Source organism: Carcharodon carcharias, chromosome 22 (assembly GCF_017639515.1).
Source record: "Carcharodon carcharias isolate sCarCar2 chromosome 22, sCarCar2.pri, whole genome shotgun sequence".
Taxonomy (NCBI): domain Eukaryota; kingdom Metazoa; phylum Chordata; class Chondrichthyes; order Lamniformes; family Lamnidae; genus Carcharodon; species Carcharodon carcharias.
Window position 1 is genome coordinate 1,137,688 of NC_054488.1, and position 24,797 is coordinate 1,162,484.

The 24,797-nt window shown below is 42.8% G+C and overlaps 1 protein-coding gene across 2 annotated transcripts in view; it reads right to left on the reverse strand.

Annotated features, from left to right (window-relative positions):
- Positions 1–24,797, reverse strand: part of LOC121293897 (mycbp associated protein) — a 271,885-nt gene that overhangs the window by 239,804 nt on the left and 7,284 nt on the right. For both annotated transcript variants that reach the window (XM_041217342.1, XM_041217343.1), the window contains exons 3-7: positions 20,050–20,197; positions 11,833–11,939; positions 10,902–11,076; positions 4,829–4,944; positions 3,961–4,111 (exon numbers count right to left, since the gene is read on the reverse strand). In XM_041217342.1, the coding sequence (XP_041073276.1) occupies positions 3,961–4,111; positions 4,829–4,944; positions 10,902–11,076; positions 11,833–11,939; positions 20,050–20,197 (697 nt within the window). The remainder of the gene's footprint in view (positions 1–3,960; positions 4,112–4,828; positions 4,945–10,901; positions 11,077–11,832; positions 11,940–20,049; positions 20,198–24,797) is intronic.

The window sequence follows — 24,797 nt, forward strand, 5'->3', positions numbered from 1 at the left end:
TCTATGAATGTGTTAGAAGTACCCCCTTTCCCAAGATGAAAAACTAAAGGCAGTTAAACTCATGCAAACTAAGAAGTAAGGGCTGATGGATTTTCTCTCCCTGAAGTTCTTATAACTATGGATGTAGAGACAGCTTTTGATAGAGTGGAATGGGATTACCTTTTCTTCACTCTACAAAAATTTGGATTTGTACCCATTTTTATAAAATGGATAAAACTATTGGGAATAGTTTTCTATATTCCTTCAGTACATACAAATAATAGCCATTCTAAACTTTTTGACCTCCATCGAATTACTAGACAGGGCTATCTTGTTCCCACCCCCCCTACTTTTCACTATTGCTATTGCGTCCCTGGCAGTTTCACTGCGAACCTGTGTTATACGGAGTGGAGTCGAACAGAACATCTTCCGGCACGTTGATGACCTGCTTCTTTATATCTCTGATTCAGCCTCATCTCTCCCACATATTTACTCTATTCTTGAGTGATTTGGTCATATTTCAGATTTTAAAGTTAATTTGCAAAAGAGTGAAAATTTTCTTAACTCTATTGCCAAGAGTTACCTTCTTTTTTCCCTCCCCTTCAGGGTCTCAGGAAATAGTTTTAAATATTTAGGAATTTTAGTTACTCAATCCCTTGGAGACCTTTTTAAGCTCAACTTTCACTCTTTGTTGGAAAGTACAAAGCAGGACTTAGCACGTTGATCTAGCTTACCCCTTTCTTTAGTTGGTCGTATAAGTTCTGTAAAGGTGAATACTTTGCCAAAAGTTCTATACTTATTTCAGGCATTCCATTGTTTATTCCCAAGCGGTTTTTTGTTGCAATAGACCAATTAATTTCTTCCTTTATTTGGAATAAGAAAACACCTAGAATTCATAAAGTTTTTCTACAAAGTCGTAAGATTTAAGTGGTTTGGCACTGCCAAATTTTCAGTTTTATTATTGGTCTGCTAATATCCGTAATATTTCTTTTTGGCTTCATTTGGACTCAGTTAATTTAGCATGGGTGCAATTGGACAATTGACTCCTGTCAATCCACCTCTCTGCCTGCTCTGTTGTGCTCCTCCATTCCTTTCTTAACCAGTCACTTTTCTTCAAACCCTATTAGACAGTCACTTAAGATTTGGACCCAGTTCAGAACACACTTTGGGATGCAATCTCTTTCTTTATACAGCCCTTTTAATGCAAACCATTTATTTCCGCCTTCATTAGGAGATTCTGCCTTTCAAGTCTGGCACACGAGATGCATCAAAACCTTTGCTAACTTATACATTGATGACATGTTTGCTTCTTTTAACTCTCTTTTTCAGAAATATCACCTGTCCCCACACACACTTCTTTTGCTATTTACAAATCAGAGATTTTGCGTGCAAAAAGGTTTCCTTTATTGCTCCTAAATCACTAATAGATATTATGTTAGAATTAAATCCTTTTTTAGGGGGTTCATTCCAAATTGTATTCTCTAGCTTTTTCACTACACTGCCCTTCGCTTTCTACCTTAAAAAGTCTTTAGGAGCAAGATTTTTGACTCAGACTTATCAGAAGATAACTGGAAGTCTATTCTTTCGTGTACATTCCTCATCTGTATGTGCAAAACATGGGTTGCTACAATTCAAAATCTTACATTGCATCCCATTATCCAAGGTAAAATTATGTAAGATTTATCCAAATTTTGATTCAGCCTGTGATAACTGTCATTCTGCCCTAGCCTCCCTAATTCATATGTTCTGGTCGTGTCTTAAATTGGCTTTGTTTTGGACAAAAGATTTTAGATCACTTTCATATTTTTAGTAGCAACATTGAACCTTCTCCTATTACAGCACTCTTTGGAGTGGAACCAAATGGCATCCCTCTAACAAAAATTCAGACTGATGCACTTTTCTTTTTAACTTTATTGGCTAGACACATTATTCTATTAAACTGGAAACAGTCTGCCCCACTCTCTTTTACTAGTTGGATATGTGATCTTATGCAGAATCTTAAACTTGAGAAAATAAAGTACACTATAAGAGACTCCACTGTTGGCATTTATATAGCTTTTATGTAGCCTTTCTTAGATTACTTTGAGGAACTACTGCTCTTTACCTTCATATAACTGACCTTAATAAGGTTGTATATATTATATCAGGTGAAACTATATCTGACCTATGACTGTTGTTGATTTTATTTTTTATTTTTTGGGGGGTTTGGGGAGGGGATTTTTTTTCTCTTTCCTTTTTCTTCTTCTTCCTCCTACTTGTCTTTTCCTTTCTTTCTCAATAAAACAAAAAAAATAGAAAAAAAAACAGGAAAAAAAAAGGTCAAAGCAGGAAGAAAGGTGCAGAATTCAAATAATACATGACAGGAAGCTCAGGGCTGTGCTTGTGGACTGAATGCAGGCATTCTGCAAAGTGGTCCCTCAGTCTGCATTTGGTCTCCCCAGTGTGAAAGAGACCACATCATGAGCAGCGAATACAGTACACCACATTGAAAGCAGGTGACGTAAATCATTGTTTCACATTTTCCCATTGTTTGGGGTTATGGACGCTGAGAAAGGGGGAGGTAAAAGGCTCGGTTAAGGAAAAAGGAAGATGTTGTATCTCTTGTGCTTGCATTGAAAGATGCCATAGGAAAGGGAGGGGGTGTTGGGCGTGACTGAGGAGTAGGGCAGGGGGTCACAGAGGAAACATTTCTTTTGGAATGTTGAAAGGGGAGAGCAGGGGAAGATGTGTTTGATGGTGGTAAAATGCTGGAGCTGGCAGAAATGTTGGGGGATGATCCGTTGAAAATGGAGGCTGGTGGGTGGAAGGTGAGGACAAGGGGAGCCCTATCATTTTTCTGGGCAGGAGGGAAGGGGTGAAGAACAGAAGAGTGTTAAGTGGATCAGACATGGTGGAGAGCCCTGTCAACTAAGCTGGGTGGGAATCCTCAGTTAAGGAAAAAGGAAGACACACAGGAGGCACTGGTGTGGAACATTGAATCATCTGAATAGATGTGAATGAGACAGAGAAACTTGGAGAATGAAATGGAATCCTTACAGGTGGCGGGTGTGAGGAAGTGTAGTCAAGGTGGTTGTGAGAGTCCATAGGCTTGCAGAGAATATTAGTTGATAGCCTATCCCAAGAAATGGAGACAGTGAAGTCAAGGAACAAAAGAGTGAAAGTGAGACTAGGGTGGAAATTGGAAGCAAATTCAATGAAACAGAATTCAAACACTGACAGCATTGACATAATCTATTAAACGTGGCTGAGGTAAAGGCAGCGGTTCCTGTGTCAAATATTGCATATCATGTCATCTGCACATTTCCTTTTCTATTTGAGAAATCGGGGGGACGACAGTACCCACCATGCAGGACAGCAATCAATTTCCTATAGCCTCCTTCAGTATCCCAGTTCAGAGAAAAAGTTAAGTATCACCTCATAAGAAGGTATAAGTGCTTGTTCAAAAATGACAAGAAACAAAGGCAGCAACGGGTGTTGTATCTTTCCCATGTACAGCTGTGGCCGCAAGACAATCTGATCTCATTAAAACAAACTGGAATCCAAAACCTCCCTTCTTTTCCTATGGTAAATGGGGCTCTGGGATAGACATACACCTCACTTTGGTGATGCTCCTGCAGTGTATAAATGTCACTGACGGAATATGCATATATTGGGTCCTGACATTCACCGTGTAAGACCAGAGAGAATTCGGGTTTGACAAGACCAGGATAGGGTTAGTGTTTACTGGCCCACCAACACAAAAAAAACCTGGGAATGTTTGTGGGGAAACTGGGACTGAGTCGCAACCATTTATATCAGACTGTTAATGTCCTTCATAATGCTGCAAACTTCATTTTTCTAACTTCAATCGTCTCTACTTTTCTAAAGAAATCAAACCAAACCTACTGAACCTTTTCCTCATCAGTTAAGTTCCTGAAACCTGGAAGTTAAGTTTCCCAATCACATCAAATACACTTCTGTTCAGGAAAGTTGTGGAAGTACCTGTCTCTTGTTTGATTGTCTGAGGTTTCCCGCTGTGAACAACGGGTGGTGGGAATCCACGTTCTGTCTGTGTTAGCGTTGACGCCACTCCACTTAACTCATCTCCAATCATTGGTGGTAGGGCCCAAAACTCACTCCCTACGTGGAAACCCTGAAATAATCAGAAGGGAACAAGGTAACATCTTTCTGTCCATTTGAGTCACAGCACATAATAACCTGGGTCAACAACTTTCTGCATTCCAGCCATGGAGCTCAAGCCCCTCACAGGAGGGAGTGAACTCCCAGAGGCAGGAACAGGAGGAAGTGAACCCTCAGAGCCAGGGGCCAGGAGGGAGCGAACCTCCAGAGCAAAGAGCCAGGAGGGAGTGAACCCCCAAAGCCCATCACAGGAGGGAGTGAACTCCCGGAGCCAGAATCCAGGAGGGAAGGAACCCCCAGAGCCCCTCACAGGAGGGAGTGAACTCCCAGAGCCAAGAACAGGAGGGAGTGAAACCCCAGAGCCTGTTACAGGAGACAGTTAAGCCCAGAGCCAGGAACAGGAAGGAGTGACCCCCCAGAACCAGGAAAGGAGGGAGTGAACTCCCTGAGCCAGGAGGAAGGAACCCCTAGAGGCCTTCACAGGAGGGAGTGAACCCCCAGGGCCAAGAACAGGAGGGAGTGAACCCCCAGAGCCCGTTACAGGAGACAATTAACCCCCAGAGCCAAGAACAGGAAGAAGTGAAACCCCAGAGCCAGGAACAGGAGGGAATGAACCTTCATAGTCAAGAACAGGAGGGAGTGAACTACTAGAATGAGGCACAGGAGGGAGTGAATCCCTATAACTAGGTACAGAATATTTGGAATGAAAGGGAGGGGAACCTTTGCTGACCTTCCCAGGACCCAGAGCTGCTATGGTCTGATCGATGAGGTTAGCCTGCTGTCTTGCCTGTCCAATATTCTCACTTTGATTCATCAGCAGGTCTTCAACTGGCTTGTCCAGGAGATCTAAACAGAGAATAACCGAGTTCTAAGATTATTCAGAAGGTTTTTTTTGGCAAGGAGAAAGAGTAAAAATGTAAACAGTTGTTTGGTAGTAAAGAACTTGAGTATTGCTGAAAAAAAAAATGTTGTCAAAGCTTTTCATCCTGTGTGCTTCAGGACAATTCACAAGAATACCGAATTGTAAAGGGAACAACAATTTATACCGCTTGAGAAGAGAGTGTTGATTGATTGGCAAGAAGACTCTGATTGGCAGAGGCGTTGCCATGAAGAATGCCCCAGTAAACTGATACCTGACAGTTAACTGCCAAGCTTTAAATTCAAACCAGTATAATTTTGATTAGTCAAGGCATTGACCTGGGAATGAACCAGGCAATGATTGTTGCCTATTTTGTTTAGTTGGAAAAGACGCAATGTGTGTATATGATTTTTCTGTCTGCAAAGGGCAGGGCCCTGTGTATTAACATATGCAGATTCTAGCATGTATAAGTGAGCCACACTGCATTTGTGCAGCCTGACTGATAATCTTAAATTGGTTGTCAATTCTTAGCAAACTTAGGATTGTTTAGGAAATGTTGACCAATCGTGGAATCACATCTAATGTCGGACAGTATGGCTGGAATATTCCGTGCCCGCTGGCATCGGGCGCTTTCGGTGACGTGAGCGGACAATATAGCGAGAAGGCCAAAAATCGGTTTCACGACATCGTGAAACCAGTTTGCGATCATCTGCTCAACCCCGTCACTGTGTTCCCTGCCATCGGATGTCGGGAACCTCATTGTAATAAATCAGCATATCATTATAAGCCCAGCCCACCAGACACATTGTCACCCTGCTGGATCGTCTGCCCACGTTGGCAGAAAAACATGCCAACATGTTTCACAACAACATATATAAGGCATGCACTTGGTGGGCTGCACTTGCTCAGGACTTCAAGGCTTGTTTGCCTACCTTGTTTCAGTCAGCACTCGCAGTCATCAGTGCCAGGCTTCACAGGCAGCACCACATCACTTTTAAGGGGGCTCATGGGCAGGTCTCTACCTACCAGATCAGCTATATATGGGTGGCTTTTCAATGGCTGCAGGGCGAGGGCTGTACTGGGGAAGGGGGGTATCCCAGGGTGTGCGTGGGGAGCACATGTTGATCTGTGCAAGTGGCCTCAAGATGGTGATGGCTGAGGAGGCATCTCCAGAGCAGATGAAGCCAGATGGACATGTGAGGGTATGTATGTGAGAATGGGTGGTAATGTCCCTTGAGCTGGCAGTGAGTGATATGCCAGTGAATGTGTGATGGGCTTAAGCGTGTGATTTTAGGGGGATGAGATAGTTGCCTTACCCTGGCTGCACAGATGAGATCATTCATCCTCTTTCTGCATTGGATAGCCAACCTCTTCTGTGCAGCATTGGCGCTGATCACCACTGCCACCGCCTACCAAGCCAGAGTGGTAATGTTGCTGCCCCTCCTGCAGCCAGAGCAGGGGTAAAGGACACACAGTGGGGATGTCCACAGTGTCCAAAAGGCACTTGAGGGCTGCAATCTTCTTGCCTTTCGGGGCCATGTCTTCTTTGCTGCTGTCCTGGGCTGGAAGTACTGAGCAACGACTGTACTTATGTGGTGCCTGGCATGATGAATCAGCAAGGTGACGGCGTGGCAGGCGAATTGGAGTCTATCTGCCATCGAAACGCTGTATATCCCGGGAATGCATAATTAATGCGGCGGGTTTAGGACAATACGGTGGGAAAAGCTGCCATTGCGGCTGACGAGTAAAATGTCATTTTTCCTGCCTGCTACGGCACTTTGTGCAAATCTGGGATGATTCTACCCTTTGTTCTGAGTTTCGCAAGCATGGGCTGATGGGTATGGTCTGTGCTTCAGTATCTGAGGAGTTGCATATGGAGCTGAACCTTGTGTAATCATCAGCGAGCATCCCCACTTCTAATGGAAGGAAGATCATTGATGAAGCAGCTGAAGATGGTTGGGCCTAGGACAGTATCTGAGGAACTCCTGCAGCAGTATCCCAGGAGATGATTGACCACCAACAAGCACAACCATCTTCAATTGTGCTAGGTATGACTCCAACCAGTGGAGAGTTTTCTCACTGATTCCCATTGACCTCAGTTTTGCTAAGGCTCCTTGGTGCCACACTCGGTCATATGCTGTCTTGATGTCAAGGGCCATCACTCTCACCCCATCCCTTGAGTTCGGCTCTTATGCCCATGTTTGGATCAAGGCTGTAATGAGGTCAGGGGCTGAGTGGTTCTGGCAGAACCCAAATAGGCATCAGTGAGCAGGTTATTGCTGAGCAAGTGCCGCTTGATAGCATTGTTGATGACCCCTTCCATTACTTTACTGATGATGGAGAGTAGACTGATGGGGCGGTAATTGGCCAGGTTGTGTTTGCCATGGCCTTTGTGGACAGGACATACCTGGGCAATTTTCCACATAGCCGGTAGATGCCAGTTTTGTAGCTATACTGGAACAGCTTGGCTAGGGGTGCAGTTAGTTCTGGAGCACAAATCTGCAGTACTATTGCCAGAATATTGTCTGGGCCCGTAGCCTTTGCAGTTTCTAGTGCCTTCAGCCATTTCTTGATATTATGTGGAGTGAATCAAATTGGCTGAAGACTGGCATCTGTGATGCTGGGGACCTCCAGGGGAGGCCATGATTGATCATCCACTTAGCACTTCTGGCTAAAGATTGTTGCAAATGCTTCAGCTATGTTTTTTGCACTAATGTGCTGGGCTCCCCCATCATTGAGGATGGGGATATTTGTGGAACCTCCTTCTCCGATTAGTTGTTTAATTGTCCACCACGATTCAGAACTGGATGAGGTAGGATAGCAGAGCTTAGATCAGATCAGATGGTTGTGAGATCGCTTATCTCTGTCTGTTGCATTCTGCTTCTGCTGTTTGGTGCGCAAGTAGTCATGTGTTGTAGCTTCACCAGATTGACACCTCAGTTTTAGATATGCCTGGTGCTGCTCCTGACATGCCCTCCTGTACTCTTCATTTAGCCAGGGTTGATTCCCCAGTTTAATGGTAATGTTAGAGTGGGGGATATGCCACTCCATGAGGTTAGAGAACATGGTTGAATACCATTCTGCTGCTGATGATGGCCCACAGCACTTCATGGATGTCCAAATTGAGTTGCCAGATCTGGTCGAAATCTATCCTATTTAGCATGGTGCCACACAACATGATGGAGGGTATCTTCAAAGTGAAGACAGAACTTTGTCTCCACAAGGACTATGCCGTGGTCACTCCTACCAATACTGTCACGGACAGATGCACCTGCGACTGGTAGATTGGTGAGGACGAGGTCAAGTATGTTTTTCCCACTTGTCAGTTCCCACGTCACCATGGCTGGCTCAAGGCCTGACTAACAGGGTGGTCACCTGGGACGCAATGTGCTGAGGGATGCCAAAAAATGGAAAAAGAAGAAGAAAAAAAAATGAATAAAAAAAATGAATAAATGGAAAATGGAATTATTGAAGGTACATGATACTGCATTACAATCTTAATTAGTATTATTTAACTTCATATTTGCCAATAATACACTTAAGGTCACCTTAACCTGTCATGTGACTTAGTGTAGGTGAGTGTGGGTAAGTGCAAGCTGTCCCCATGCAGCTCAGTTGTAGGTGACTGCCAATATGCAACACAAGAAAGTTCGGCTGGCTGGTGGCAGGCACATTCACAGTTCTGCTAACTGCCTGCTGTTCCACCTCTCCAACCACCGTCAACAGCACATCTTGTGCTTGTGAAGAACAATTATCTACAATATTTATATAAGGTAAGAGGAATTTGTACATATTTAGTATTGTTGCTGCTGGCCACAAAATGCTAAAGCTAGTGGTGTTTGTGGTTATGCAGGCCACATAGCTATTTTCACAATCTATATTTTATGATAAACCACCATTTTTTTCTTCACTATACAAGGGTTCCATTCTTACAAATAGTAAATGCTGATCCTTTATTGCACAGTAAAACTGGCTGAAAAAATGCTCTGCTGTGGGTAGCATTTTCATTGTTTTTCTCTCCTGTTTTTTCCAGTTCAGAAATGCCTGCAAAAAAATGATCAAGCTTGTACAAGGCAATAACTGAAGTTCTCTTTTTCCTTTCTTCAAGTTTATCAGGAAAAAAAATCTTAAAATTGTAAAGGTCTTAAAGTTTCAGTAAGGATAACGTACATATTTGAATGTCTGTTGCATTTTTAAAAATTTATCTGTAATAAATCATTTACTGCTATATATGTCGCTTTTTTGTAATTATGAAAATGGCAAAAAGTCTTCAGGACGTTGAAATTCAATTTGCTTGGGGCGCTAACAAACCTCAAGCTGGCCCTTCTCACCGCCTGCCGCAGACCCAGTCTAATAGTTATGTCCTTTACAACTCGGTCAGCCTGGTCAGTAGTGGTGCTATCAAACCACTTCTGGTGATTGTCCTTGGAGTCCCCCACTCAGACTACATTCTGTGCCCTTGCCACCCTCAGTGCTTCTTCCTACTGATGTGCCCTCTGAGGTTTCCTTTGCCTAAACCTCTCCATTGCACTCTCCTCCTTTATGACTCTCCTTTAGACTTTGACCAAACTTTTAGTCACCCTCCTAACATTTCCTTCTTTGACTTGGCATCAATTTTTGGCTGATCACACCTCTATGAAATGCTATGGATCATTTCCTCCATTAATGGTGCTATATGATTACAAATTGTTGTTGTCATTCTTATCAAACTCCTTTGACATAACCTCAAAGAAAACCAGTAGGTTAGATTGACAAGACCTCCTTTTCATGAACCCATATTGATTAATTTTTAGAACTTAATTTATATCCACATCTTATCTTTAATGACTGTTTCCATAACTTTTCCCAAAATAAATGTCAAACTCACTGGAATATTTCTTCTACCTTTTAAGAAAAATAGGAGTAACATCTGAATTCTCCAGCTCCTTGGTACCTCTCCAATATTCACTCAATGCCACAGTTCCTGCAATTTTCTCCTTTATTTCCTCAAGAATCCTTGAATGGATCATAATCAATGCTTGAGATTTATTTCCCTTGGGCTTATGCAGCTGCTGAGGTGGTAGTAAGTGTCACAACTCGCTTCTGATCTTTAGTTTTTACAACTTCAGAGGATATTAAGAATCACATCTAGTCCAGACAGCTCAGAGTGACAGGTTCACTTCATCAAAGGACATTAATGGACCAATTTTATGACAACCCACAAAATTATTCTGACACAAATTACAAGTGTTATTGAATTAATTTCATAACTGGTCTCAGAGACTGGAGGATTTCAAACATTACAAACCTATTCAAAAAAGGTACAGGGATAAACCCAGGAACTACAGGTCAGCAACCAAACATCATTAGTGGAAAAATTACTAGAGGTCACTGTCAAGAACAAAATGATCTTCACTTGGAGAAGCATAGATTAATAAGGGATAGGCAGCACAGATTTCAGCAAATCATGCCTGAATAACCTGATTGAGTTGAACTAACAGAGTGGGTTGATAAAGGTAGTGCAGTAGATGTTGTGTACATGGATTTTCAAAAGGCATTTGGTAAAGTATCACATAACGGATTTATTTGGGAAATAGGAGCACGTGGGATTAAATGAACAACAATAATTTGGGTATGAAATTGACTAAGACAAGGGTAGTTATGATCAGCAAAGGGCTGCATATTCACATATATTTTAATGTGTTAGGGCAAGTTGTTAAGGTGGTTAAGAAAATATATGGGATTACTTGGCTTCGCAAATAGGGGCACTGAATACAAAACAAGGAAGTCATGCTATATCATAACAAATTACTTATTAGGGCTCAGCCAGAGTATTGCGTACAATTCTGGGCAGCAGATGTCAAGGCCTTGGGGAGGGTGCAGAGAAAAGGTTGAAAATGTGTACTTCTTAGCTTGTAAAGCAGGACATTGATCTCTGTAATCAGCTTTATTAAGTCCCACTCACTTGAAATTAGTTGCTGTGCTCTCTTCCTCTCTGCCATGTGCCACTGCCAGTTCACCAAGGCATGATCCTGATTTTGTGATTTGGCATAAATAATGCCTTCGGGCTTTTTTTCATATACCTGCAACTCCTGGGGCCTGGCTTCAGTTGGATGGCGTTCGGATATTGCATTGGCCATCTGAATAACATAGGAAATAGTAAATTAAGTGGATATGAGCAATTAGGGATGGGCAATAAAACCTGGTTGTCGTACAGGCACATTGCTTTGACAAGGTACATGGAGTTTTACTTTGCACCTGACCTGTCTAATGTCTGCCCTGGTAGTGTTTGATGGGCAGTGTAGAGGGAACTTTATTCTGTATTTAACCATGCTGTACCTGTCCTGTGAGTGTTTGGTGCGACTGTGTAGAGGGAGCTTTATTCTGTGTTTAACCTGTCCTGTACCTGCCCTGAGAGTGTTTGGGGACAGCGCAGTGGGTGCTTCACTCAGTATCTAAACTGTGCCATACCTGATTCAGGAGTACTTAATGTGAATACAAATTGCTTGAAATGGAAATGTGTCCATTCTTGTGCTTTAATAATGCTGTGATACAGAGGGTTCTGGATGAATAACAAAAAGATTGCAGGTACAGCAAGTAATTGGGGAGGCAAATTAGGAGCTCCACAATCTCCAACTCATAGTCCCCCACCCTGAACAACCCACTTCAACCTTCTTTCCAAAATCCACAGGGTTGCCCTGAATGACCCATTGTTTCAGCTGTTTCAATTTTAAGTTGAAATTTATGCCTAACTTTTAGAATTGCCTCACTCATCAGGGGCCTCGAGATCTATCAAATGAGCCAATTTGGGGAATATAAACTAAATTCCACATTTCCCTATCTGTCCTCCATGTCTCAGCTGATATCAGGAGGTTTATTTTATGCTTGTACTGTACCTCACAAAGTCCTCTTGCAAGCAATTCCTGCTTAAAATCTGCCAAGCTTCCAAGGATGCTGTGGGGCAGAACTCTCCCCTTTGTGTCGAAGCGAGGGCCCCCAGGACCTGTAGGGTTAAGACATGGTTACAAACGTCGCTACTAACAGTTGAGTGTTGGTAGTTATTATCTGGAGGAAAGCTCTGGAGCCCAATGTAAATTGTACAGTATTTAATATGCTCACACCCTGAGGTACCATTCACCATCACATTGCCAGACATTGTGTAAAGGGCTACTTTCCTACAAGGGAAATAAGAGGGCTAAACAAGCTCTGTTACTTTTATTTGCTTGCCAATTTTTTTGCACGTTGGAGGACTTTTCCAGCAGCATCAAGAATTATATGTGTGCTAAACAGTGAATTTTGACAAACGGTTCACCCACATGAAGCTTCACAGCCTCACCTGACCTGACGCCCTGCAGCACTCAGTGGACAAGGATCAGGAGTTCAGGCCTGGATAATCTTCCGTGGCCTAGCCCTGGGGTGCCCCAAACTGGCAGAATGAGCTCAGGTAGGAAACTGAAGCTGGGACTTTCCAGATGGCAGTCAGTAACCTTGCTGGTTTCAGAGTGGCACGTGCAAAGGCCCAGGAGTGGGTCATCAGCCTGCCACTCGCTGGAGATGGGGAGTGACAAACAGACAGTCATTAACTTGTGTTGTTAAAGATGTTGCATGATTGGGTCATTTGTGAGAAGAAAGAAATAAGAAATATAATTGTTCAGCACTTTCCATGTTCTCAAGCTCTGCAAAGCACTTCACAGCAAATCTATTACCTTTTTGAAGTGTAGTCTCTGGTGTAACTTGGCAAAGGGTAGCAGCCAATTTCTGAACCAGTAGGTCCCACAGACACAATGAGATACATGACCAATTAATCTCCTCCTCCAAGCCCCACAATGAAAGTATACCATTTTTTAAAAAGTGTACATCCTTCAATTTAGTACACTGTATTCGCTTCTTTCAATGCGCTGTGGTCTACACTGGGGAGACCAAACACAGATTGGGTGACCGCTTTGTGGAACATCTCAGTTCAGTCCACAAGCGTGACTCTAAGCTTCCAGTCCCTGTTATTTTAATTCTCTACCTGACTCGCACTCTGCTCTTTCTGAGCTCAGCATGCTGCAGCGTTCCAACGAAGCTCAACATAAGTTTGAGAAACGGAGCCTCGTCTTTTGACTGGGCGCAGCACTGAATTCAACAATTTCAGACCGTAACCTCCAGCCCCATTTTGTTTTCTTCTTCTTTGCAACCTTGTTCTTCCCTTTTTATTGCTTTCAGATGGCAGTTATTCAACATTCTGCCATTCACACTTCCTGCAGACCCAGCTTTTGTTTCTGTACTTGTCCCATTCCCACTCCCTTTGGCCACCCACCACCATTTTTTTTGTCATTTAAGTGCTCCTTTCTTCCAGCCTATCACAGACCTTTAATTTTTCTCTTTGTCCCTCCAACAATTAAATTTCTAAATTTTCTTAGTTTGGATGAAACGTCAATGGCCTGAAACATTAACTCAGTTTCTCTTGCCGCCGTTACTGCTTATTTCCAGCATTTTCTGTTTTTACTTTCAATTTCCAGTATCTGCTGTATTTTGCTTTTGAAATTGTATCTGTTTTTACCTTTGTCTCATTCGCTTGTTCACTGAGTTGGATTGGTGGAAAGTTCACTATTACTCCCTGCTCAGGCCGCCAAGTACAAATTGCAACCAGGGCTCAATTTGTCATTGAGACTCGACATACATGAGAGGGACTTTGCTGACTTTTGCTAGGTTCACCTGCTGTCTGCTCAATCCTGGCAGGTGGGCTACCTAAAGATCCAGGGCAGGACAGTGATCTGGACAATTTCTGCACTTCCACTACAGTCACTGTTTAAGTTGATAAAGTGCCTGGGAGGTTAAGAATAAAAATGAAAGAACCTGGTTACATTATATGGAAAGTGTTTCATTTCTCAGTGCTAGTATTATTTTTATTCGTTCACAGGATGCGTGTACCACTGGCAAAGTCAGCATTTATTGCCCATCCCTAGTTACCCTTGAGAAGGTGGTGGTGATCTGTCTTCTTGAACTTCTCCAGTCCATGTGGTGTAGGTGCACCCACAGTTCTGTTAGGGAGGGAGTTCCAGGGTTTTGACCCAGTGACAGTGAAGGAACAGTGATATATTTCCAAGTCAGGATGGTGTGTGGCTTGAAGGGGAACTTGCAGGTGGTGGTGTTTGCATGAATTTCCTGCCCTTGTCCTTCCAGGTAGAAGTCGTGGGTTTGGAAGGTGCTGTCGAAGGAGCCATGGTGAATTGCTGTAGTGCATCTTGTAGTTGGTACACACTGCCGCCACTGTGAGTCGGTGGTGGAGGGAGTGAATATTGAAGTTGGTGCCAATCAGGTGGGCTTGCTTTCACCTGGATGGTGTTGAGCTTCTTGAGTGTTGTTGGAACATAGGAAATTAGAGCAGAGTAGGCTATTCAACCTGTCGAGGCTGCTCCATCATTCAATACAATCATGGCTGATCATCCACTTCAATGCTCTATCCCCATATCTGTATACATCATTGTTGTTTAGAAATCTGTCAATCTGTACTTTAAACACTCTCAATGACTTAGCTTCCATGGTCCTCTGGGAAGAGAATTCCAGAGGTTCACAACTCTCTGAGTAAAAAAAAATTTCTCCTCATCTCGGTCCTAAGTGGCTTCCCCCTTATTTTTAAATTGTGTCCCCTAGTTCTAGACTCCCCAACCAGGGAAACATCTTACCTGCATCTACCCTGTCTATCCCTTTAAGTATTTTGTAGATTTCAATGATATCACCTCTCATTCTTCGAAACTCGAGAGAATACTGGCCCAGTTTCCCCAATCTCTCTTCATAGGACAGTCCCGCCATCCCTGATGAACCTTTGTTGCAATCCCTCTATGGCAATATTATCCTTTCTGAGGTAAGGGGACCAAAACTGCACACACTACTCCAGGTGCGATCTAACCAAGCTTCTAGACAATTGAAGCAAGACTTTGCTGCTCCTGTACTCAAACGCTCTTGTGATAAAGGCAAACATTCTATTAGTCTTCCTAATTGCCTGCTGCACCTGCATGTTAGCCTTCAGTGACTTATGGACAAGGACATCCCCCAGGTCCCTTTGTACATATACACTTTCTAATGCCTTATCATTTAAGAAATAATCTGCACATTTGTTCCTTCTACCAAAGTTGACAACTCCACATTTTTCCACATTATATTCCATCCGCCCTCTCAGTAAGTCTGTCCAAATCCTCCTGAAGCTGCTTTACATCTTCCTCACAACACACGTTCCTGCCAACTTTGTGTCATCCGTGAACTTGGAAATATTATATTTGGTCCCCACATCCAAATCGTTGATATATACTGTGAACAGCTGGGGACCCGAGTACTGATCCCTATGGTACCCCACCAGCCACAGTCTGCCAACGCAAGAATGACCCATTTATTCCTACTCTCTGTTTTCTGCCTGTTAGCCAATCCTTAATCCATGCCAGTACATTACCTCCTATCCTATATGCTTTAATTTTGCTAACCAACCTCCTTTGGGGATTTTATCAAAGCCTTCTGAAAATCCAAGTATACTACATCCACCGACTCCCCCTTATCAATTATGTTAGTGACATCCTCAAAGATATCCAACAAGTTATGATTTCCCAGTCATAAATCCATGTTGACTATACCCAATCAGATCATTATTATCCAAGTGCCCATTTATCACATCCTTTATAATAGATTCTATCATTTTCCCTTCTATTGATGTAAGGCTAACAGGTCTGTGGTTCCCCGTTTTATCTCTCGCTCCCTTCTTAAATAGTGGGTTGACATTTGCCACCTTCCAATCTGTAGGAGCCATTCCAGAATCCATAAAATTTTGGAAGATAATCACCAACAGAGCCAATATCTTCACAGTTAGCTCTTTCAACACTCTGGGGTGTAGAATACTAGGTCCTGGGGACTTATCAGCCTTCAGTCCCATTCATTTCTCCAATACAATATTCTTACTAATAGTAATATCCTTCAATTCCTCATTCTCCCTAGTCCCTTGGATCTCTAATTCTGGGAGATTTCTTGTATCTTCCTCAGTGAAGACAGATACAAAAATAATCATTTAGCTTCTCTGCCATTTCTCTATTCCCCATTATAAATTCCTCAAACTCTGCCTGTAATGGACTCACATTTGTCCTAGCCTAATGTTTCTTTTTTATGTACCTACAGAAGCTTTTACAGTTCATTTTTATGTTTTTTGCTACTTTACATTCATATCCTATTCTCCCTTTCTTCATCAGTTTCTTGGTCCTCCTTTGCTGTATTCTAAAAACCTCCCAATCCTCAGTTTTACTATCATTCCTAGCAACTTTATCAGTCCTTTCTTTTAATCTTATACAATCCTTAATTTCCTTGTTAACCACGGTTGACTGACTTTTCATTTTTGATTTTTTTGTGCCTTGAAGGAATGTTTCGTTGCTGTAAACTATGCAATAATTCTTTAAAGACTATCCTTTGCCTTTGCACCTTCATACCTTTTAATGTGTTTCCCAATCCAACTCAGCCAATTTGATGCATATGATGCATCCACGGCTTCCCATCTACTGCAGGATGTACATTGCACTCAGCCGAGCTGACCTGCAATAACGTAACTTTATAAACTTTTTATTACAAATAGAATAAGTAGAATAACCTATCAGTTACTAACTAATCAGTTTTTTCCCCCTGTACCATAGTAAAAATGGAGGCTAAAAATGGTGGTAAAAGAAAGGAGCTCCTCCTTCCACTAATTCCCTCACTCACCAAATTCCCACTTTACACTCTGTGCACACAAAGCAACACTATCGGGTGCAGATGAGCTGCACTCATCCAGGCAAGTGGAGAGTATTCCATCACACTCCTGACTTTTGCCTTGTAGATGGTTTACAAGCTTTGGGGAGTTAGGAGGTGAGTTACTCACCGTAGCATTCCCAGCCTCTGACCTGCTCTTGTTACTGCAGTATTTATTTAGCTGCTCTGGACTGATCTGGATTCTGTCAAAATAAGAGTAATTGATTCTTCTGGGAGATTTTAATGTCAGAGTTGGACACAACTGCACCGTCTGGAAGGGCATCATCAGGAAAGGAAGAGTGGGAAATCAAATGCCACCTCACCAAGTGCACTGAACATGGGTTCACCATCACAAACGCACACTTTCATCCAACCCTCCTGAACTGCTTCCTACCCATCAGCAAAGACATCCTTCCAGAGACCCAGTGTGGTTTCCAGCCATCCAGGGAAACCGCAGACATGATCTTTGTCACTTGATGAGTCCAAGAAAAGTGTCTAGAAAAATGCAAATGTTGTGGCCCACACTGTGACTTCTTGTCCACAAACCAATCCTCAAACCAATGCTAATCTATCACCCAACTCCACAAGCCTATAATCTTGTTTATTAACCTTTTTGTATCACCCTATCAAATGCCTTCTGAAAATCCAAATATACATTACCGGTTTCCCTTTAACTACCCTATTAGTTACATTCTCAAAAAACTCTAATAAAATTGTCAAGCACAATTTCCCTTTCATAAAACCATGTTGACATTGTCTGATCATACTATAATTTTTTTAATGCATTGCAAAGACTTCCTTAATAATAGATTCACACACTTTCCTGATGACTGACATCAGGCTAGCTGGCCTGGAGCTCCCTGATTTCTCTTTCCCTCCTTTCTAGAATAACAGTATTACATTTGCTAAGTTCCAATCTACTCGGACCGTTATAAAATCTAGGGAGTTTTGGAAAATCATAACCAGCATATCCATAATTTCTGCAGTTATCTCTTCTAGAATCCTAGATGTAGACCATCAGATCTTGGAAATTTGTCAGATGTTACATACGAATTAGGAGCAGGTGTAGGCTATTCGGTTCAATAAGACCTTGGCTGATCTAATTGTAACCTCAACTACACATTCCCACCCACCCCTAATAACCTTTCATTCCCTCGCTTATCAACAATCCATCCAGCTCTGCCTTAAAAATATTCAAAAACTCTGCTTCCACTGCCTTTTGAGGAAGAGAGTTTCAGGGCTCACTAGCCCTCAGAGAAAAAAAATTCTCCTCATCTTTTAGTCCCTTAAGTTTCTCCAGTGTTTTTTCTCTGCTGATACTAATTATCTAATGTTCTTCACTATTAGCCCCGTAGTTACTTTCCATTTCTGGTACGTAACCTGTGTCTCCTACTGTGAAGACAGATACAAAATACTTACTCAGTGTCTCTTTCATTTCTCATTCCCCATGGTAATTTCCCCTATCTCTGCCTCTAAGGGACTGAAGTTTATTTTGGCTACTCTCCTTTTTATATAACTGTAAAAGCTTTTACAATCTCTTATATTCCTAGTAGTTTACTCTTATTCTATTTTTTTCCCCTTTTTACAAATTTTTGGTGGTCCTTTGCTGGTTTCTAAAACACTCCCAATCCTCAGACTTGTTACTATGCTTTGCAACAATATAAGCCTCTTTTTTTTTATCTAATACTATCGTTAACCTCCTTATTAAGCCTAGATGGATCTTGCTTGCTGAGCTTTTTTTCTTCAATTAAATGTATTTTATTGAACATTTTGAATTGTTTCTTTAAATGTTTCCCAATGTTTATTTACTGCCATGCCTTTTAGTCTATTTTCCCAAACAACCTTAGTCAGCTCTCCCCTCAACTATGTAACTGGCTTTGTTTAAGTTTATGATTCTTGTTTGTGATCACAGTATTTCACTTTCAAACTTAAAATGGAATTCAATTGTATTACGATAACTATTTCCCAGTGGATCTTTTACTCTGAGATTACTAATTAACCCTGCCTCATTGTAAAATACTAGATCTAAAATAACTTCATTTCTGGTTAGTTCCACCAAAAAAGCTGTCATGAAAGCATTCTACGACTCATCTTCCAGATCACCTTTGCAAATTTGATTGGTTCAGTCTATATGAAGGTTAAAGTCTCCCAGGATTATTACATTGCCTTTGTTAAAAGCTCCAATAATTTCTTGTTTAATGCTTTGTCCAATGGTATAACTACTGTTAGGGGGCCTATAAACTACTCCCAGCAGCATTTTCTAACCCTTGCTATTCCTAATCTGCACCCAAAATTATTCTATTTCCAAATCTTCTGAGGCAAGATCCTTCATTATTACTGTCCTTATGTCATTCCTTACTTTCATGGCAATCCCTCCTCCTTCTCCATTCTGCCTGTCTTTTTGAAATGTGTATTTATTATTTCCCAGCCTTAGTCATCTTGTAACCATGTATCTGTAATGGTGATAATATTAAAACCATTTATCTCTACTTGTGCCAATAGTTCATCCATCCCATTGTGGATGTTTCCTGCATCCAGATAAAGTCTTTAATTTTAATTTATTACTGCAATTTTCTGCATGGACCTTATTTACTGATGCACTATTACCGTTAAACCCTCTGTTCCTTCCTCTACATTATTCTTGTCTTTACTCACGTTGCTGCATTGTTCTATTGTCTCAACTTTTCTCTTTGGATTTCTAAATCTCCCTTTATCCGGAGCCTCTTCCTGCCCCCAGTTTAGTTTAAATTATAGTTATACTGATTTGTCAGGACACTGGTCACTGCCCGGTTTAGGTGGAGCCCAATCCAAAGGAACAGCTCCCTCTTCCCTGAGTACTGGTGCCAATGTCCCATGAATTGAAATGCCTTCTCCCCACACTGCTTTTTGAGCCACACGTTTCATTCTCTAATTTGCTTGACTCTGCCAATTAGCATGTGGCTCAGGCAACAATCCACAGATGATTACCTTTGAGGTTCTGCATTTTAATTTGGACCCTACACTCCCCACACAAACAATAATACACACACTCTCCCCACACATACAGATATACACACCCTCCCCCTCACTCAAACAGATACACACACGTACAAATACACTCATTTGCCACACATAGATATATACTCCCCACATGCACAGATGTATGCATTCCCCAAATACAGATACACACGCACACGCACACAGATAAACACACACTCCCCGCTCCCCTGCCCCTCCAAACAGATACATACAGTAACACATACACACTGATATCACCTCTAACATACTAAATCAATTCACCATTACAATGTCTTTGAATAAGGAGTAGGGATCCTATAGAGAAAGAGCAGGAGATCTTATTTTGTGCAGTTTTATGAATGATTACTAACCTGAATAGTCCACAGTTTTTAGTTCATCCACAGGTGGAACAGGTTTAGCTATAAGCCTTTTCACTATCACTTCTTTCTTTTTTGGTTTTCGAACCACCATTCTACGAGTGACAGGAGTTACCTTTAAAGGCGTCCGGGACGCATGAAGCTACCAGGGACACAAAGAGGAAACAAATTTAATTAACTGACTGCTGCAGTTAGTCAACTGGATGGATTTCCATCTTTTATGGTCTGGCAATTCAGTCTTTTACTAACTTCAACTTAACAGGTATGGTGTTTTTTTTCACTACTCTCTCCTTCACCTTCTTCAGTTTTGTACCATAACTGCCTAATCCCTAAAGCTAACCCAAGTAGGTTTCTTCATATATCAATCTGAACCAATAGTGTTAACAAGCTGTTTGCCTCAGTTCTGTCCTATTCATTACGGATGGGACACAGTTGCACTTTTCAGCCAGGCTCTCTGGATAGTTATGAGGTGTGGATGCTCTGGCTGATTTTGTCTCTCTCTACTTACCTGCCTGAGGACAGCATGGGATTGTGGGGGGAGGAGGGTTATGACATGGGAGTGGGGTGGGGGTAAATGGCATGAGAGGGAGGAAAGGCATGGCGGGTGGGGAATGAAATGAGGGCTGGAACAGCATGGGAGGTATAGAATAGGGTTAGGGATGAGAGAGAAAGAAACAATGGGATGGGCATAGGATGAGAAGGATGAAAGGAATGGGATGGGTGTGGCATGAGAGAGATGGCATAGGAAGGATGGGGATTGAAGAAAGTATTGTTGCAAAAAATATACTAATGCACTGCAAATGTTTTGTGGGTTTTTGCTATTTATATAATAGTCTCTGCCTCATTAACCATCCAATAAAACAAAATATTTAGGTCCAAAGCGAACAGAAAGTCAATCTTATTTCTAGCATTTCAAGTTTTAATAAACGTGTGTGTGAAAACAACAACAACAAGATGTTATCAAATATAATTTGACACTGAACCACATAAGGTGACTAAAAGAGATCAGATGTAGGTTTTAAGGCACATCTTAAAAGAGGGGAGAAAAGAGGGGAGCTGGAGAGGTCAGGGAAGGAATTCCAGAATCTCGGGAGCAGACCAGCTGAAAGTATGGGCTTGCCAATGGTGCTGCAGCCAATGAGAATATGCAGCAATATATCAATGGATTGGTCAGGAGGGCAGAAAAATACTAGGTGGAATTCAATCCAGAGAAGTGCGAGGTAATGCATTTGGAGAGGACTAACAAGGCAAGGAATACAAAATAAATGGTAGGATACTGAGCAGTGTAGAAGGCCTTGGAGTGTATGTCCACAGATCCCTGAAAGTAGCAAGATAGGCAGAGAACGTGATCAAGAAGGCATATGAGATGCTTTTCTTTATTGGCTGAGACCTGAACTATAAGAACAGGGAAGCTGTGTAGAACTGTTAAAACATTAGTTAGGCCACAGTGGAATGAGGCTGGACAGCTCTTTTTCAGTTGGCATGGACATGATGGATCAAATGACCTCATTCAGTGCTGTACATTTTTCTATTTTTTAACTGTTCCTCTCTTCACAGATGCTGCCAGACTTGCTCAATGTTTCCTCATTTTCTGTCTTTATAATAACAACTAGCCATTAATGTAGTAAAACAACCCAAGTAGCTTCACAGGAATGTTATCAAACCAAACTTTGACATCAAGCCACATAGGGAGATAGCTTGGTCAAAGGGGTAGTTTTAAGGAGCATCTTAAAGGAAGAGAGAGGTAGAGAGTTTAACAGAGGTTATCCCAGATCTTGGGCTCTAGTCAGCCAAAGGCACAGCCAACAGCAGTGATTAAAATCAGGAGACTCAAGAGAGCAGAATTAAAGGGGCACAGATATATCGGAGGGTTCTTGGGTTGGAGGAGATTACAGAGATAGGGAGAGGTGAGGCCATGGAGGGTTTTGAAAACAAAATGAGAATTTCAAAACTGAATGGGGGACTTCAGTGAGTGCAGATTGATGGCTGAACAGGATTTGGTGTGAGTGGGACATGTATAGCAGAGTTTTGAAAGAAGATAAGTTTATGGATGATGCAAGGGGGAGGGAGGTGAGTCAGGGGTTGTTGGAATGGTCGTGTTCTGAGGAAGGGAAAAGCAGCAGATGAGCTGAGTGGGGGGTCATTCTGACAATGTTAAGGAGGTGGAAATAGGTGATCTTACCTATCACATGGATATGTAGTTGGAAGCTCATCATAGGGCCAAAAACAGCACCAAGGTTGCAAATATTATGGTTTAGCCTTAGAAATTTTCCAGGGAAAAAGATGGCTAAGGGGACAAAGTTTGTGGGGAGGCCCAAAGACAATGGGCCGAACTAAGTATGTGTGGCGTTGGTCTCGGCTGGAGCCCCAGAAATGGATGCCATCCTCACATGGGAGAAACACAGCCGGCTGATTGCAATCATTTGGCAGCCAGTCAATTAACGACCTGGAGGCATGGGGCCTGTCCATGAGGCTTCAATCTCAGTATCACCTGATGGGGAGTCAGGTGCTGGCACCTTTTTTAAAGGTCTGCCAGACCTTCATTCAGTCCTGACCAGTGTCAAATCCAGGAAACCCAAGGGCTGACCAGTGTTCAATTCAGCAGCCTCTGCGGCTGACCAGATCTGAATCCAATGCAAGGGTTGCAGTTCAACCGGGCAGTCATAGAGATGATCAGGAGAGTATGGAGGGACGACACTGGGTGACCCCACCCCAGTGATGTCTCCCTACAGGTTCTTCTCCTGCCTGCAAGGGAAAGGTGGGAGCTTCTCTTCCCAAGAGACAGCAATAGGAGACCCTCCTGCTTGACCAAGGAAGCCGGGACGGAGATAGCAGCGGTGGTCAGCTGCAGAGGAGTCAATCCCCAATTTTGGGTGCAGTGCTACAAACGTGTAAATGATCTCCTCCAATCCTCCAGGGCAAATGCTATATCCCATTCTCTTTGTTGGGGCTTGCATGTGAAAACACAGGATGGGATGCCACATGGGGAGGGAATGAGTGACCAGGTGCTGGCAGAGGAAGTGCCAGTACCAGCTGCAGTGTGATGCATGGCTGCATCTGGACAACTGAGATGTATCTTTGCTAACCTCCTTCACATCCTTTGAGAGCAGATGTTTGGAGGAGGGGTTTGGGAGTCAAGGGGTGCCACCAGTGTATGTGCTGTTGTAGTCTTTGTGTGGAAATTCACAATGTCCTTCCTTCTGTCTGCAGGAGAAACAGGCCCACAACAATAAAGAGAGGTCCAAGACCAATGCAGGGGTCTCTGATATCGGGTCACCGATGCAGGTAGAGGAGGAAGCCCTGGAACTGTCTGGGCTGCAGGACGGTTCGGCAATCGTGGATGGCGAGACTGGACTAGCTACCCAAGAGAGTAAGGAGGCTTTGAGCTCATGTGTCCCCCACTGGACAAATGGAGATCCACAGCAGGCATAGATGGGAGGAGATGTGAAGGCCTAACTCTGATCTCTTATGCAGAATGCTGCAGAATGAGCTGTGATCCATGAGCCTCGACAAACACCCAATGCCCATGGCATAACTGTGGAACTCAAATTTTCCAAGAATCCACCGGAATCGGACGCTTGGATATCTGCAGGTACTTGAGGCGAGTCCATGGGGAGGCCCCGCTTGGCATGGCCGCCTGCTGCCCTGTATGTCCTTCTGTGGCTTGCACTGCCAGAGGCTGCCCTCTTGCTGCTGCTGCAGTGGGGTCTCCAGTGTCTGGTCCTCCATCCCTCTGCACTGCTCCTTCTCCAAAAGGGAGTCCTGAAAGTCCACCAGCAGAATAATGGCCTCCTCTTTGAAGCTTGCCACCACAGTCGGGCAATGCCCTCTTCTCCCCTTTTTTTCCACGTAAGGACAAAGATGAATGAAGAAACCCACAATCTCACTGTGGCTGACTTCCAGACATCGAACTGAGGCCTTGCCTTAGTGCCTCCAACTTTAACCAGTCAGAGATTTGATGGCCCATAATCCCCATGCACCACTTGTTAAATCCCAAATTCTGCATAAAATTGCTGACTGCTGTACATAAATGAGTTTATGTACCTGTTTGATAAGCTTGATTGCCTTCCCGCCGTGTTACAGCAGCAAGGCCGCCTCGGAACTTTCCGGCCCTCAGGTAGAATGGTTCCAGTCCAGCAGGTCCCTTCACAAGTCCTCGGGCTCACTGCCTCCCTTCCCATTCTCAAGGGCCCCATAAAATTTAGACCACCTTTCCATCTTCCCAAAATTTAGGAGGAAATTTCTGCTCATCCAGCTCTGGATGTTGAACAAATATTGTGACAATCAGAGAAAGTGGAGGGGAGGGGTGCATTGAGGTCATGGTGAGGTGGGGCTGGGTTGCATTTGAATGGGTGTTAAACTCCTGACAGCCAATTGAAGCAGGAGACCAGAAGCCAATCTTTCCTCAATTTTAGATTTATTCACAGAGTGAAACTTTACAAGTGTATAGCTCCTAACTCTACTCCCACACCATTGTCAATAAGTGTCTTTTTCTATGTGCTCAAGTGATCATTTAATTAATGCTCTCCCTTATATATACTTAACTTTAATTTATACAATTAACATGTAGATGAGAAACAGGAAGGGAACAAGGAGAGATTGCTGGGTGAAACCAGAAACAATGGTGCAGGATGAGGAAGAGAAGCCTTGCAAGGGATTCTCTGGCTGCAATGGTATAGATAAGAATGAAACCAGGTGAGTGCTGTCCTACAGGCTGGATGTTAGAGTACAGGTGTTAGAGA